This window comes from Myxocyprinus asiaticus, chromosome 32, assembly GCF_019703515.2.
Source record: "Myxocyprinus asiaticus isolate MX2 ecotype Aquarium Trade chromosome 32, UBuf_Myxa_2, whole genome shotgun sequence".
Classification (NCBI taxonomy): domain Eukaryota; kingdom Metazoa; phylum Chordata; class Actinopteri; order Cypriniformes; family Catostomidae; genus Myxocyprinus; species Myxocyprinus asiaticus.
The window spans coordinates 1,134,664-1,152,924 of NC_059375.1; the positions used below are offsets into that span (position 1 = coordinate 1,134,664).

General features: G+C 38.3%; 1 protein-coding gene across 10 annotated transcripts in view; it reads right to left on the reverse strand.

Moving 5' to 3' along the window:
• The window catches only part of plekha1b (pleckstrin homology domain containing, family A (phosphoinositide binding specific) member 1b), an 87,985-nt gene that overhangs the window by 12,951 nt on the left and 56,773 nt on the right, over window positions 1-18,261 (reverse strand). For all 10 annotated transcript variants that reach the window (XR_007894326.1, XR_007894327.1, XR_007894329.1 and 7 more), the window contains exons 7-10: window positions 10,487-10,627; window positions 8,672-8,740; window positions 5,023-5,087; window positions 2,024-2,087 (exon numbers count right to left, since the gene is read on the reverse strand). Coding sequence is in view for 5 of the 10 variants with exons in the window: in XM_051667812.1 (XP_051523772.1) it covers window positions 2,024-2,087; window positions 5,023-5,087; window positions 8,672-8,740; window positions 10,487-10,627 (339 nt within the window). In the remaining 5 variants the exon portion in view is untranslated. The remainder of the gene's footprint in view (window positions 1-2,023; window positions 2,088-5,022; window positions 5,088-8,671; window positions 8,741-10,486; window positions 10,628-18,261) is intronic.

Consider the following 18,261-nt stretch of genomic DNA (forward strand, 5'->3'; position numbering starts at 1 on the left):
ACTACATTACACATGTATGAGTCTGATTAAATGCACACAGCTGTTATAAAACTGTAAATAGAAAAAGAAAAAAGTACAGTGGGGTGCTAGTCTATTTTGCACTCTTTTGTCATTTAATACAAATCTATAAATTACAAATAATATTACCAGCATAACAATTTGAGATCAAAAATTACCATGAATTTGAGAATTCTTAGTATTTGGTAAGGTAGTTCAATTCAAGAAATGTTCCAGGTTCCCACATTTTTAAAGGAGTAAATCACAGCTTTATGGGGATTTATAATTACACTGGGTCATTTATCTGGAGGTGAAAATCTACCATCAGAAACACCAAAATAAAAGCTCCATTTAAATGGACACATGCATTTTTGCTTAAATATTACACTTGTTGGGCATGTAAAATGTCCTGGAAAATTGTGCCTTTAAGCTCAGGCCCACGAGAAGAAAAATAAAAAGGTCAATATGAATAACTACAGTCTTGACCAACACAAAATACGTATTGTTTGAAAGCTTAGAAGCTCTACTTTACAATGCATGCGGACATTATGACCAAAACTGAACAAGTGCTTTGAAATTTGCAGACAAATCAGAAGTGTTCTGTTTTGATAATTTTTATTTTTATTTTAATTGCATGTACATATTATTGCAATCAGTAAAAACATCAAACTGATCAAATAGCCATGTGTCATATGTTGTTGGAAAGCTCTCAAAGAGTAGAATACAACCAGCCTAGTGTTACTCACAGACAAAAATATAGCGAGTAATAGCGAAGTATATGTCTTTGACATTTATATTGGTGGTGCTTATATGCTGTGTTTTCGCTTATAACTTCACAAAAAATAAACAGAACATGAAATAACACATAACATTACTTAGAGGAGGTGATTATGTTTCAAACGAGTCCACACACAAGATAATCAGATGTATAGATCATTAGATAATCCACATGAAGCACAATGTTACATATGTCCACCAGGAGATGGCGCCAGATACATGACACAGACTCAATGATGACTCAAATGACACAGAATGAAACTCATTCTGTGAAATCTCATTACAAAAATCATGTCTGCGTGCTATGCAAACCTTTAGTCATTGTTGTGTTTGCATGTGTAATTAGTTCTTATGTACAATTATTATGTTTTATTTGTTTGGAGAGGATTTTGGACACAAGATGACGTTTTTAGAAACTATGATAAATTATTTTTGTAATGCTATAACTTTTGATTGCTTTGTCGCATCAACACAAGATTGTTCTCGGATACAGTTGACATGATTGGGAACAACACAAAAGCAGTCTTTCAGAGCCACCTTATTTACACCCAGAGATATATAATGTCAAATCAGAAAGAAAAAAGTACATTTTTGGCTCTTTTTTTAATGATTTTTCATCAGTTTCTTAGGCTGAGTGTCTCAGAATGTATCATAATCATGTATCATTAAAACATTTGAAAATTTTTCTTTACAATGATATCAAACACTTGACACCTTGTTTTGTTTTTTGTCGAGTTATAAGCCTTTAATTTTGGGTATGCCACTGAAACAGGAAATCTTTAAAAACACCTTCAGAGCTTAAAGGGTTAAACCACAGTATTCCACTAGAGCCGGCATGAACAAAAACCCGTTGATCATATTATAACAGCATGAGTTTTTAAATATTCTGTAATAAAAAAGCTCAAAACACAAACATTTCCACTAGTGAACTTTAGTTTTGTGTTGTGTACTACCTGGGGGTACTATGTATTCCACCGTTTGAGAAACACGAATTTATGTTTTCACAAATCTTTTTTTTTAAATGCTTAGTTTATTTTTGCTGATTACACTGGAAAAAATTTTTTTTCTAGACAGAAGAAAGAATAAAGAGGTGTGTGTGCGTGCCACCGTAAAGTTGAGAGATGTTTCTAATGTGTTCACTAGTGAAGAATCATTGAATGCAAAACTTCTTCAATATCAAGGTGGAGTTACATAAACCATCCTGGAGTTCATGCATTCAGAAAAAGTGACATGAATTTGACATTCTTACCTGAATATAGAAGGTTCTCGAGATCGTGACCAGCTCAAAGAGATTGTCTCTCATCATCAAATCACTGCAAACAAAAGGTTCATGAGAAAAATCATCCACTGTTGAGCACAGATGTGCGATGGAAGATCTGTTATTGTTCATTTTTATAATGAAGGGCCTGCCAGACTCAACAAACAGCAACTAAACATTCAAACATTGTGCATTTTCTCTAATGTAAACATGAAACTTGGCTCTTTGGAGATAAACAAAAATATAACAGATGTCATGTTTGTCTGATCCACCCTGACAGAACATGTAGGTCACAGAGACATCATTTGATATAAGTGTTTATGACATTTTTAAAGTGTTCTGTAATGCTACCTGAAGGTCGCAGCACCAAACAGAATAGCTAAATTAATGAATGTTTTCCCACACACTCCACCCACCCTGAACTCACACTGATGGCTGAATCAGAAAATGACATGTCAGGCCAATCAACAAACAGAGCAATGTTTTGAAAGAGCATCAGCATCTTCATGAAGTCAGTCTTCCAATGGATTACTGATCACTGACTCGCATATTGAACTGGGATAGGAGAAGGTATTTTACCATGAAAAAAATTGCACACATGACCTGAAAAATAGAATATGATTTTGTCCAGACGTCTTGTGACATATGTGCTCAGTGGGTATGTCAAAGAAAAGAACAGTAAACATTTTTATTTCCAGTGTGAATTAGGGCGATAGGACGATGAAATCAGGTATTGATGATATCTGACAAATATCCCAATGCCGATTGCGACGATGATGATCGACATGACAAAACCTGGGAAGTCACCAAATATATGAATCAGTAGCCTAATAGTTATCATGCACTTACGGTTTTAGACACTAATTGAAATATTAAAACGATAAAAGCATTACAGTTTAAAGAGGCCGGTTATGTCTATTTCCACTGCCGACACATTCTCTGAATAGCATGAAACGTTAGTTATAACCTAATCTCTAGACTCAGACATATACACTATGGCTTAGCAACTAGATAAAAACAGAACATTTATATTTAGAAAATGCAGCCTGTCGGGAAAATAAATTATTATGAAATGTCATCAAAGCAAAAATAATGAGAGTAATAAAACACATTGCTTTGTGACACCGACTTGTATTCATCATCCACTCAATAAAGAAAAGTTTTTAATTTGCAGGCCATGGAATCAAACTAATGTTTTCTTTTGAAGTTAAATTATGGCATACGACACGTCAAACAACCTTATGATTTGTTTAAAGAAAACGTCATTTCAGAAACAAAGATGAAAGTGATTCAGTCATAAAATAATCAAAAACACAGTCACCTTGAATCTAAAATTGAGTTTTGTTTCATTTTCTTTAGGCAGTAATAACTACATTAACAAAACGCAATACAATCACAAATTCGAAAAGAACACAGTGGAAATTATTAGGCAGCACTAATTTGGTGTTTATTAGTCTGACACCTAATAGAAAAAATGGTGTTTTATATTTTAAGGACAGAATAAGTGAAGTAACACTGTTGTCGCCATTTTATGCAAGTACAAATGATGTGGGTTGTGTTGAACGTTCTAGAGGTAATGGTTTATTTATATTTCAGTTATTTTCTTTTTTTATTATTATCATGTTATGTTTATATTTATAATTGTCTTTATGATTTTAATTTACATTGTTAATTTCAACCTAGTCTCTAATGAACATTACTATAACGAAACTTTAGCAACTTGAGTTAAGTGCCGCGTTTTGTTGCCGTTTTCTGGTGAAATGAAGGCGCGACAACATCTGTTTTCTTCACTTTCACAAAAATCACGACTACAACGGCTGATTATGACTTTAGAAACACTTAGTTCTTGTTCTATTACACATGATATCGAAACAATTTTACTCAAATGCATCATTTGAAAAATTATACATTTTAACGTTTGTATTACAGACTCACCAACATTCACACGCTTATTTCATCATGATTATCTTCAGTGGTAGCTCACTTCATAGAGTGTTGGACTTTGGAGAAGAAGATCCAGCCTCGAGCCCAGCTAAGGACCCTCAAAATGAAAGTGTCATAGAAGCGACACAAAATGATGTGGCTTCTTCAGAAAATGTGCTTTTCATGCGGCATTTGCTTTTACGACACTATCGGTTAGTTTAGGTGTTGGTTTAGGGCAGGGGTCTTAAACCGTAAGCCCTCCCTCTGACAAAATTTACAAGACTGCCCCTCATGAATTGTAATTTTGTAATATATGTAGGAAATCGTGAGCACTCACATTAAAATGAAGACTCCAGTCATATCAGTAACTTTATAAAAGCTGTTTTATTCTACATGGAGAGGGTCCACACATGGGGGCTGCCATGTTAGAATCACATGACCAGCTGAATATTACTCGCTTCTAATTAATCTCAGTAACCGTCCTGTTATCTGACGCTTTCACTCATTGATTACAGTAATCATGGCTGACTGTGAATACTACATTTCTACAATGGCATCTGACACTGAAAACTATTGATTTTATATGATGCTGCATCCAAGACACTAGGTGTCACTGTAAGTCCAAGATGACACAAAGACAAAAGTTACTGAGTGCACCTTTAAAAACATCGTCTGATTCCAACATAATTTCACTCGCTTTTGGCGCCCCTCGCTGGATATTTCACTGGGAAACTGCAGCCAAATGAATAATACAGCACATAATTTTGGTTTGCAAAAGTTTTGTCATGGTCACATACATTTCATGAGATCAGACTGGTTAATTTTCCATACGTTGTAGACAAAGGATACTTGCTTGACAGCCAGTAGTGGAAGTTGGAGACGGTAAATGTTTAGATTTGGGGAGGTGTTTATATACGATTTTTTGACCACTTTGTTATTTTAATTGCTTTTTCGTTTCATTAAAAGGGCAATTTGAATTTAGAAATTGTGTGAATGATTGCACTTTCTCATTCAGACCCAAATGAAACATACAACACACATATGAAACAATGCTAACCACGACTGACCTTTGCTTACACTCCTGTACTTTGTTGACCTCTTTCAGCAGGATAACTCGTAACGGCTCTCGCTCCTGAAGGCAGAGACACAAAATGTTGATGTGTTCAATTATTATCTTTATTTCAAGTGACACATTGTGAAAACACTGAGAAACATTCCAGCAGTGTAGTGTGCATGTGTAGGGCACTACAGGCCTGAGCAAAATACAAACCTGTGATTATCAGCCCTCAAATAAACTTTATTGACATCTACTGTATGATTAACCTTTGAACAAACATCTGTCCTACATCATCACAGCCTACAATATGCCTGCACTATACACACACACACACACAGTAGTTTATTATTTTTTTAATGATCATTAGTCTTTTTTTACAACAGTCCAGATGTAACATATCATAAAATATGAAATTTGGTCACAATTCAGTTCAATTTGATTATTCTGATTTGATTTGAACTGATAATTGTATTGCTGCTAAGAAATAAACATGTAATACATTGAGTATGTGCGGTATGATGTAATAAACAGTATGATGGTAGAAATGTGGCAATCGGCATTAATATAGAATTCAATAGATGTCTAGTCAGGTTTGCATACTGTATATAGACCATTTTACAATGCCTTCAAATATAACTCATCCAATCAGAATCCGAATCAGAGTCTGAATGATATGTATTTATGGCGAGCAGGGTGGGGCTGAGCGGGGTCTGAGCAGAGCGAAGCAGGAAGATAAGTGGTGAATGAGTTCCACCAGTGTGCCACACCGGTCTCACGTTCACGTGAGGGATGGCGGGAGTATTTAAGGAGAGGAGACAGCGGCGCACGAGAGATAGAGATGCACGAAGCTGACTGTGTGTAGTGTTGAGCTGACAAGCCAACAGAGTTTATGTGTAGTGAAGCTGAAAAGCATAACGTAGTGTGAAGCAGTGTGTTATTGTGTATGACTGAAAAGTACAACAATAAATGTATACATGTTTTGTCATGCCAGCCCAAACTTCCTCCTTTCCACAAAATGTTACACTGGTGCCAAAACCTGGGAGGAGGAAGGATGCACCGTCAAGGAGCTCTGTGTCCAGTGCCATCGCCTGGTGTCATGGACAGAAACAGTACACGAGCTGAGGGCCAGTCGACAGCGTGTCCGGGGGGCCAGTCGACAGCGTGTCCTGGGAGCCCGTCGTTCTCTCCTCTCTCTCTCTATTCTCCCCCTCCTCTCTCCCTCATCCCGGAGATCATCCTGATGCGTCAACACTCCCTCCCCAGAAATGGGGGGGGGAGTATGTCACAGGCCGGAGAATGGGGGTATGTGGCAAGCAGGGTGGGGCCAAGTGGCGCCTGGGCAGAGCAAGGCTGGGAAGATAAGTGTGCCACACCGGTCTCATGTTCCAGCGAGGGGCGGTCGGAGTATTTAAAGGAGAGGAGACAGTGGCAGAGGGGAGAGAGAGACACACGAAGCTGTCTGTGTGTGTGTATGTGTGAGTTAATTTGTTTGACGTTGCTGGCTGAAAAGCAGTGCGTGTGTTTTATGTGGTGCTGGAAAGCACCCTGTTACACTGTACACTGAAAAGTGTGATTAAAGTATCTTACGTGTTTGTTAAGCCAGTCCCACGAAATATTACAGTATTACTGTACTGTCTTTTGTTTTTAACTGTTATTTAACTCAGTATGAATATTAAGTATGAATAATGTTATCTTTTGTTTTGTGTCAATCAATCAAGTTCCAAATAATTAAAAAAAAAAATAAGAAGAGAACAAATACATTTTATTTGTAAGCATTTAATTCCCTGGATTAAACAAAAAATAGATATTACTACATTATATATATATATATATATATATATATATATACATATAAATCATTTTTATTATTGAATTTACAGCAAATAAATCTACAGTGTGACATATAACACTACAGTGGCATGTAGATAAATTAATCATATCTCAATATAAGATTTTGGTCATACCGTCCACCTCTAGTAATAATAATTGATGATTAAATTCTGTGATCAATACATTGAATTTTCATTGTCAGATGAAGAGTTTTTATGAAACAGCCTCTGCTCTTCATAACTCTATGGGAATGATAAAAGTAATTAGGTTATTATAATTCTGTGGAAAAGACTTTCGACAGGAAGTTGTGTTTTGAGTCCGCAGTGGAACAGCTCTCCATTGTTTCCCCCCTAAGTCAAAACAATTTATAACCGTTTACAATGATTTCAAACCACTACAGCACAAAGTGAGCCACAATCAGGCATGAAGGCATGGCAGTCCCTTTATTTGAGCGAAAACATGCTTCCACCCATCTATATTCCTGCGAGTTTACTGATATTACGGGCACACCTGATATTGTTAACTCGGGATTATTTTTAACCCTGGGTTATCTTGTTCCTCTGACCTGCCAATAGAGGATCTAAACGTCGAGTTGTGAGAAAGTAGATATCTGGAATATAATATTAAAATATGGTTAATTGACAAATAAGATTGACCAGGATGATAAAAATGATAAATCTCTTAAAAATCTAGTTTTAAACACACTTGTCAAGAAATGTAATCTTTGTGTCCATGTTGGTTTAATAATAAATAAAAAAAAGACTTACATTGAAGATAAACATCATATAAAGGTAAGGCTACTAAACATTAGATCACTTTCATCCAAAGCATTAATTGTAAATGAAAGTATTCCAGATCATAGTCATGAGTCCCCCAGGTTATTATTATAAACGTGAGCAGAAGGTGTTGCTAAAATGTACAGTGACGTTTATGGTGTTACTCAGAGGTCAGGATATAAGTTCAATTATTTTGAACTGATAATGCTTAATGTGACATGATGGCATAAGTAAACTACTCTGAAATAAATGAGTTTGGATGATAAAATAGGTTCTCAAAACTTTTAAACTCCATCATCTTTTTTTTACCGTATATGTAATAACTTAGGGATAGCTCTAAACCTGATTCCTTTATGCATTTTCTCTCTTACCACAGCAGCAATGTCATCTCTCCCTCACTTTAATGAGAGTAGAGTTGTGACGAAGTGACACGATCAGAGAAAAAAATATACAAATAAATATCTGTTCTCAGCCACAAGGCCTCCTAATGTTCCATGTTACTCATGTCTAATAAAATATATCAAAAAGTGTACAGATCTCGTGCAATGAATCATTTCTCTTGGCCCACCCACCTAAACGTTTCTGACTACACTACTGGTTGGGTATGTAAATCCCTAAAACTTCAAGCTTTTAAAACTTTTTTAAATGTCAGGGCAGGGTTTTCAAGCCAGCATCAAAGTTTGTCTTGACTTTAACAATCTAGTTATAATTACTATAGACTAACCCAAACCCTACCCCTAAAATATTAACATTAAACTATTTATTTTATGCATTAATGGACATTCGTACACACGATAAACTTTCACTCCCACATGAGTCACAGGTGAAATTGTGTGGGCACACATGTAAATATGTTTTATTTGTAAAATGTGATTATGCCAGGAACAATACACAGGCTGGACTTTCACTTATCAGATGTGAGCTTACAGATGCACAGGTGCAAAACACAATGAAAACAGGTCAAGAGGTTCAAGCAGGACTAAATGACAACAGCAATGAACTGTACAGAGAGAGAGAGAGAGAGAGAGAGAGAGAGAGAGAGAAGAGACTGACCATGTCTGATTTGAAGTAGCTGAGTGTATTGTCATCCAGCATGAAGTACCTCCTCTTCCAGTTTTTCATCTGAACCAAGACAAAACCACACATACACACATTAATCTTGATTCACATAGCTCTGTCCAAAACCTAGAAAGCTGCCAACTAGACAGTATTTTAAGGCATCAGACATGCTCGACGTGAACACTGCTCATAACATTCTGTTGCCTTTTAAGTGATGCTGGTGCTTGGGGGTCCATCTAAAAAATCTCAAAAATTAGGGCAGTCGATTTAATGCATTTAATCATGACCTTAGACCGTAATAAAGGTCAGAGGAATTCAACCTTAAAGTACCACCTCTTTTCAGCAGGGGGCAGTAAGTACAGCTGTACAGAGAACAAACCAAACTCAGCCCTGCTTGACACTAGCAACAGCTCAAGATGAGGAAGTTCTTGCATTCAAACACAGCTGGACGGAGTGCTGTTCTGAATAAATTGACCTCAAGAGGTGTTTTTCTAAGTTTCAAACTAAGTTTAACTTGACAAAGTGCCCTAAAATGCTGTTTATGACGCAACGTAAAATTTAAATATGAGGACGCTCTGTAAAACCTGAACTAATGTGACATTTAAAATGTATTATCAATTACCTTATACCTCATTCTATAGAGTACAATTTACATGAGGTCAGTAAAGGAAGTTGTTTTAACCACTCTGATGATTTAAAGTAATATTTAATTTATCTTGTTTGGATTCTAAATTCATGACGCTAATGTGCTAACATGTTAAACACGGCCATAATATGAGCTGGTTACACTCTGTTATTGTAATTTAAGATGACACTGATACTACTGCAAAGATATGTTTATAAAAGAGTGTTGATGTTCAGAATACAGACAAGAATGATAAGAGAGGCATCTTTCTTCAGGCAGATGTGTGAATGACTTTCACTGCAGATGGCACATGAGTGAATGGGCACTTGAGAGTATTTCAGTAGATTTGATTCCTTTTGTAGACTAATTAAAATAAATAAATAAAAATCGCATGACATGGTTTTGGAAAATGTGGTGGTGGCGTAGTGAGCTAAAGCACAGAACTGGTAAGCAGATTTGATCCCCACAGCCACCACCATTGTGTCCTTGAGCAAGGCACTTAACTCCAGGTTGGTCCGGGGGGATTGTCCCTGTAATAAGTGCACTATAAGTTGCTTTGGAGTTGAGTGGTTTTTATTTACTTTTACTATGTTCATCAAGTTCCAAATAACAGAGAAAGTAATCAAATGAGCTGAAGTACTTTCTTTTATTCAATATTTAATTCACTAACTGGATTATCCAAAAATATACATTACCACGTGCTTATTTAATATGTAAATCTTATTTTTTGGGGGGGGGGGGGGGGTTTCTGGAAAAAAGTTATATGCAGTATACCATTACCATGGTATAAAAGTATAACTACTACTGTAATATACTAGAATTTTGGTCACATTGCCCACCCATACATACAAGTACTGTATGCTAGCTAATCAAATACAGTAAACCATTACTGTACTTCTTTGGATTGCTCTACACGTTAAAGTAACTAACACAGCCCAGTTTCCCAGTCGTAGTGTGCATGCGTCCAACATGTCCATAAGCGTATATGTATAAGGCTAGAACGCCTGATTGTGCACAGACGTAATGGCAGGCAAAAATCTAAGAATATCCTATCCTTTAGAAGGCAGCTGCCTATGTAGACAGTTGACAACAAGACAGATCACTAGATTTTGGAAAAGAGCTAATGTCTGTGAACTTTACAATGGCACATCATTGAGCTCACTAGTTCTGCTTTCTTGACTCACCACAGCTCCTTGTTTAACACAATATCCAGCTTTAATCACCGACTGGTCCTGGTTAATGCGGCTCAGATAATATGGCAGCTGACCTGACGGAGGTTTCCTCAGTCCACTCCGGTCTGCTCCGTTCTGACCTTCACCCTTCTCCTGAAACACAATCAAACAGCCAGCGCCACACATCAATGTGCAACTTTAGCTGCATCTAACTGTAAAAAATTTTTAAAAAAATAATGTTCTCTCAACAACTGTCTTCATAATTATCCTTAGCAATATTGTTTTGCTTGGTCAGTTTGAATTTGTTCATTAACTAAATGAAACATGTCTCGTTCAGCCGATAAATTCTTATCAACACAACTGCAGATTTTTTGTTACAATACAAAACATTTAATTTGTTACCAATTGTGTGCAGTTCTATCTGACTTTAAAATGAGGAAACATCTTGCAAAGCAAAGACAGGATGAGCAATAACTTGAGTTTGATGCACATAGACCTCAACACTTGACACACAAACATCAGTCCTAGCATAAATAAAGCACAAACTAAGGCTAGCTGGATAAATAATGGTAAACACTATCAGACACCTACTCATTCAGTACTATTATTATTTTTCACATTTTAGAATAATAGTAAAAACTATCAAAACAAACACTAACATGTATGAAACAAATGAAAAAATCTTATATTTGAGCATCTTCAAAGTAGTCACTCTTTGTCTAGATTACACCTCTGCACACGTTCTCATCCATTAAAAAAATAATAATAAAAACATAAAAAAATTATAATATCTATCTATCTATCTAATATATATATATATATATATATATATATATATATATATATATATATATATATATATTTATATATACATACTCTGTACTTTTTAAAGCTTTTCAATTTTAGCTTTGTAAAGAAATGCATATATTGGCACAATTTATATTAGTCTACAATCTAATTTTAAGCATTTAAGCATAAGACTTAATACATGAGCTTTTTAAGATTATGAGAAACAAATTCAGTCAAGAGTATCTAAACTTTTAACTGGTAATATGTATCAAAGTACCATGATATAGTTTCTTCAACTTTGTTCAATTTCATGTCCCAGAGGTTGATTTTGATTCAAATGAACAGATTTCACCTTCTGTTATATGAAACATTAAAACTGAATTGGAAACATTATTTATTTTTGCTACTTTTCAAATGTCTTTTATGTATAGATTTGGCTTTCTTTAGTCTTGTCCCAGACCCAGACTTTCAATAATAAACTATGAAAATACTAATTATTACATGTTTAAAACTATGATCATCTAAACAAAGAGTGAAATAAACAAACTATTTGAATATTTATCTCGTGAAAATAATTCCTATACATTTTTCAATAATTACGACAGTTGTGATGTCATTTCCACCACATAAAACAATAGTTTCTTCAAAAGTTAGTGAACTTGATAACCAAGTGGACAAAAGTGTCAGTGAAGAGCATGCTTGAGATGAAATATGAGACAAAACTAAAAACTAAAAAATCATGGGAAATATCACTTTTTAGTGTCTGTCATTTACAGTTAAGGTTTAATTTAGCAAGATTACACAAAAAAGGATTTAGTATCCTTTTGTATTTAGGATAATAAAATGTTATCTATGTAATTAGTCTTAGCAAGACAAAGGAGTCGGTCATTTTATTTGAAAAAGTTAAAAACTATAATTTCCATCAGCATCATTTCCAGCACACAATTCTATTAAACACAATAGAGAATTTGAGATGTGCTGGAAATGACACAAAAATGACATAAATCTCCTGTGATGCATTTACATACACTGTTGGACACTGTTAGTAGACAAAATTAAATAAACTAATAAGAGTGTGAAACATGTTTTAATGAGTCTTTACTTTCTAGAAATCCACTGTGCTAAAATGCCTGAAGTTGAAGAAACACCCACCCATCTGATACCATCACAGTACTTTTTTTCATAAGGGCATTTAGCTAATATCAATTCACAAGCTAGTCTGAAAAACGAACTATTGTGATACATGTACGTTTATGAACATTGTTATTTCTCAATTCATTCTTAAATGGGTCATGAAATGCTATTTTTTAATATTTTTATTATCTTCCTTTGAGGTCCATTGATAATATAAGTAAAGTTTTTTTGCACCAAAACAGTCACAATTTAGTAATATATGATCATTTTCCACCCTATTTTTGGCCCTCTGTCTGAAACGTTTGGTTTTGGCCTCAGTGTCTCCTTAAAACTTCAACGTAAACACCCACTGTTATAATTGTCTAACATTTTGCAGCCCCTCAAATACAGCCATATTTAAAACTCATTGGAAGAAAATTGAACTAGCTCCACAACATTATAAAATGACATTTCAGGATTTACACATAACACACATCCAACACATTGCATCCGAATACATTTAACTGTTCATCTCAAGCACAACTGTTAACACTCAGCACCATAAACTATCAAACAGTCACGACATTTGAAATGTGAAACGATTTACTTACGTTTTTGATTGTGTCCAAGTGTTTTAAACTGCCCCATAAACACATAAAAACCACCAGTGTTTCCGCTCCTTAACGCGGAACGAGGTCGGCCGCCCGTTTGCCTTCACCCAGCAGCTCCGTGATGCTAGCCGGCAGTGGGTGCTGGCCAAGGAGGACAGCGACGCAGAGGATGTCATCAACCTGGTGGTGCTGGAGCAGTTCGTTGAAGGGGACGGCCAAGTGGGTACAGTGCCACCGGGCGGTGTCGCTGGACAAAGCGATCCATCTGGCAGTGTATCCAGGGGCCGGCGCTCCGCAAGCCCTTCCCCCATCTAATTTCTCCTCCCCTGTTCTCTCCCCCCTTCCTTCCATCCTGTTCCATTTCCCCAGAAACGGGGAACATTCCCCCAAGACCGGCTCCCCGTTCATGGGGTTCTCTGCTTCCACAAACCCCGTCTCTCTCCTCTCTTTGTCCCAGGTGAAAGAGTCCACTGCCACAAGTGTGGGCGGAAGCCTTGGGCCGGTCTGCTGAAGTTGTGGGGAGCCGGGTCATATTCAAGAGCAGTGCCCAGTAATGGAGGTGAGGGCCTTGATCCAGATCCCCGACACCCCACAGACTGCCCCAGAGAGAGCAGGGACATACCAAATACCCTTGAGTATTAAGGAGGGTACATACCAAGCCTTGGTGGATTCAGGTTGTAATCAAACCTCCATTCATCAATGCTTGGTTCAAAATGGGGCATTGGAGGCAAATAATAGGGTGAAGGTGAGGTGTGTGCACGGGGATTTCATGATTATCCTGTAGTGACATCACGGTAATATTCCGGGGGACAAAAGCATAATATTGAGGTGCTGGTCCTCGCCTCACCCATCTGCTAATTTTGAAATAATTGGCTGGCTTTCGATCATTACTGAAGGGGTTGTGTGTGGATGGGTCCTGTGAGAAAGTAAACCGGTGTGGAATGTGCGAAGCGCTGGCTGGGGAGGCATGTCCTGGGCTGCTCTGCATCAGGCTGATGCTGGGGAAGGGGAGGTGTCATCCTCCCCCACCCTTAGGGGTTTCCTGGTTGGGGATTTCCCACTAGAGCAGTCGCGAGATGAAACCCTGAAGCACGCATTTGACCAAGTGAAAGTGATTGATGGCCGGGCATCGCACTCACATATCATATTTTTCAATTAAAAAAGATTGGTTGTATAGAATAACAGAGGACACTCAGACATATGAAAACACAACCCAGTTGTTGATACCAAAGAGCCACTGGGAAATGTTATTCCAGGCGGCTCATCATAATCCGATGGCAGGTCACTTGGGACAGGGGAAAACACCAAGTTGTCTCATGGCCCATTTCTATTGGCCGGGCATTCACGGCGATGTTCGCCAGTGTTGTGCAGCATGCCGTGAATGTCAGCTCGTGAATCCGCCGGCCACTCCAAAAGCATGGACCTCTTCGGGCCATTAAAACGGACAGCACACGGACATCACTTTGCGTCAGTCCTGGTTGATTACGCAACACGATATCTGAAAGCAGTGACGCTGCGCAACATCTCAGCATGTAGTGTTGCGGAGGCACTCTTTATCTCCCGTATGGGGATTCCATAAGAAATCCTCACTGATCAGGGCACGGCTTTTATGTCACGTACACTACGCGAGCTGTATGAATGATTGGGTATTAAATCAATTCAGAAAAGCGTGTACCATCCACAAACGGACGGCTTGGTCGAACAATTTAATAAGACCTTAAAGAATATGATTCGTAAGTTCATGCACGAAGATGCTCTGAACTGGGATAAGTAGCTCGAACCCCTATTATTTGCTGCGCGAGAAGTCCCGCAAGCCTCCACAGGGTTTTCCCTGTTTGAATTGTTATATGGGCGTTAGCCCCATGGTGTGTTAGACGTCATGAAGGAAAATTGGGAGGAGGGACCTTCACAGAGCAAAAATGAAATTCAATACACTCTTGACCTGAGAGCAAAACTCCATACACTGGGGCGACTATCACAGGAGAATTTGCTACAGGCGCAAGAACGTCAGTCCCAACTGTATAACAGGTGAGCTCGGCTATGGGAGTTTGCACAGGGAGATAAAGTACTAGTATTGCTGCCCACATTGAGTTTGAAATTACTCACAAAGTGGCAAGGGCCCTTTGAGGTCACATGGCGAGTTGGGAAAGTTGATTATGAGGTAGTGGGTACAGATAGGGGTGGGGCACGTCAGATTTACCACCTCAATCTACTAAAACCATGGAGAGAGGCGGTCCCCGTATCCTTGGAGATAGTAGTTCTGGAGAGGGAGGAGCTTGGACCGGAATCTAAAAGCCAATCAATTCACCCCGGTCCCTTGTGGAGACCACCTCTCACCATCACTATGTAAGGAGGTTGCCAGGTTGCAAAATAATTTCTCTAAAGTGTTCTCACCTTTCCCCGGCCGCACTAATCTCATAAAACACCACATCGAGACAACCCCAGGGGTAGTGGTACGTAGTCATCCCTACCGCTTACCCGAACACAAGAAAGAGGTAGTATGGGAGGAATTAAAGGCCATGCTCAATATGAGGGTAATAGAAGAATCCCACAGAGATTGGGTCTAGGGCTGGGACGATTCATTGACGTAATCGACATCATCGATTACAGAAATACGTCGATTTGCATAACATGCGTCGGCGCGTCGCAATGGAGTAATTAAAATGGCAGCGCCCGGTTTAAGCATGGATTCCCCCGAAGAACAAGCTGCAGCTAAAAAAAAACTCGACCACGGTCATCTAAAGCGTGGGAGTATTTTAGCCAGAGACCCAACAATATGGTGCTGTGTAAGCTATGCAAATTGGAAATGGCTTATCACAGCAGTGCAACCGCCGAACAAGTATGCAAGTATGACCGAATACTTGAAGCGAAAGCATCCCGGAGTGCTTTGTCAAGATGGCAGAAAGGCAGCACCGTAAGTCCTGTTTACTTTTTGTCCCCACCCAAGCATGACATATTAGTATTACAACACGTGTTTCTGTTAGTAGTAGTCACTTTAAATTGATTTTCTAAATGTTTCCTCATCGCCCCCATGTTAAAAGTAATTTCTGCACCGCTGCTAAATGTAGGGTGACCATACGTCCTCTTTTTCGGAACTTGAAAAAGCGTCCGGCCGGGATTTCTAAATTTGTGAAATTGTCCGGGATTTGGCTTTAGTTGCATTATGATGTGCATCTGGTCTAATACTTCATTGTGTGTGCACGCATATTTGCATTGCTTTAACCCCTCTTTGTAAGTCCCGCCTTCTCGCACACCAATTGGTAAATTATAAGAGGCTTGCAGCAACTATTGGCCAAATTCCTGCCTGTCAATCTCTCCGCGAACACGCGAAGCGCTGTTGTGTTCGGCATCAAACAGTTGCTTGACAGTAGCAGCAAATGACAGCTGAGTGGAAACAATGCCCAAACGAAAGTGCAAATTTACAGAAGATTTGCACAAAAAATTCCCATGCTTTCGTCCAGGTCTAGATCCGTGGGAAGCAGAATGTATGACATGTAAAGCTGGCACTTATGTGTCAGTTGCTAATAAAGATGCAAGTGATTTAGAAGCACACATTAGCTCTGCGAAGCATAAAGGGTCAGCAAAAGGTGAAAGTTCATCAGGTAAATTAACGGACTACTTTTTGCGACCAGGTAAAATTATCATATTGCTTAATTTTCCATGGCCATTCAAAATAATAGTAATAGTAAATGAAGGTACACTCATGGCATCAAATATTTTATTTTAGTACATGGGCATTCAAAAGAATGTTGGAAATTTTTATTTATTTATATATATTTATGTTATGCTAATATATATATTAAAGTTTGCATTCATAGTAACACTGCTTTTTGTTGCAGAATAATGCCCTGCAGTGCACACTTTTTTTCTTGTACATTTGTTTGTGTTTAAGAGAAGATGATTTAATAAAATATTGAAATATTAATGAGACAAGTTTTTTATATTTATTTTGGGTTAAATAATTGTTATATTAAATCAAGTAATAATTATAAAAAATCTTTAGAATAATCTGCAAATTAGTCGTTAGATTAATCGACTAATCGGAAAAAAATCGTTAGATTAATCGATAAAAAAATAATCGTTAGGTGCAGCCCTAACTGGGCCAGCCTGGTGGTTCTGGTAAGCGATGTCTCGGTCCGGTTCTGTGTGGATTATAGGAAAGTTAATGCGTTGTCAAAATTTGATGCTTATCCAATGCCTAGTGTTGACGAAATGCTTGATCAGTTGGGCACGGCTCGCTTTTATTCGACATTGGATTAAACAAAGGGATATTTGCAGATCCCCTTAACACCGATGTCCTGTGAAAAAACAGCCTTCTCCACACCGTTTGATTTACACCAATTTGTGACCCTTCTGTTCAGTTTGTCTGGGGCCCCGGCTACATTTCAGCATATTGTGGACAGGGTCCTCAGACCGCATGCTGCTTATGCCTCTGCCTATTTGGATGATATCATTATTTATAGTAATGATTGGCAGCGGCACATTTAGCATCTGGGGGCAATTCTGAGATCACTGTGACGAGTGGAGCTCACAGCAAATCTGAAGAAGTGTGCAACTGGATGGGTGGAGGTACAGTATCTGGGGTTCCACTTGGGTCATAGTCAGGTGTGGCCCTAAATTGATAAAACCGTTGCGATTGTGACCTGCCTGAGACCCAAGACCAAAAAGGAGGTGAGACAGTTCCTGGGGCTGGCAGGCTATTATCGAAGGTTTGTGCCTAATTATTCAGACGTCACCAGCCCACTGACTGATGTCACTAAAAAGGGAGCTCCAGACCCAGTCCAGTGGATGGAGCCATGCATTCACCCATGTAAAAGCTGCACTTTGTGGCAGGCCGCTTCTGCATTCACCTGACTTCTCTCTCTCTCTTTCCATTTTTTTTTTTTTTTTACAGACGGATGCATCAGACAGGAGGCTGGGTGCGGTACTGTCCCAAGTGGTGAAGGGGGTGGAGTGCCCGGTGCTGTACATTAGTCAGAAGCTTTCTATGAGAGACAAAGTACAGCACCCTCAGTTCAGACCATGCACCACTCCATATGTGGTATGTGGAGGCGAGGGCCTGGTCAAGCGTTCCTCTGGGGAGAGAGAACTTGTTACATTAACATACATCGATAATTAAAAATATTGCAGATGGGCTCAAGAATGCGTCTATAACGAGTTTGTCAGCAGCAACTGAATGAATCTCCTTTTCAGAGTTGTAACTTGACACCGTGTCTTTTAAAAGTGGCATGAGATACATGACAGCAGTCAAAGACGTCTGCATAGTGCATGTTT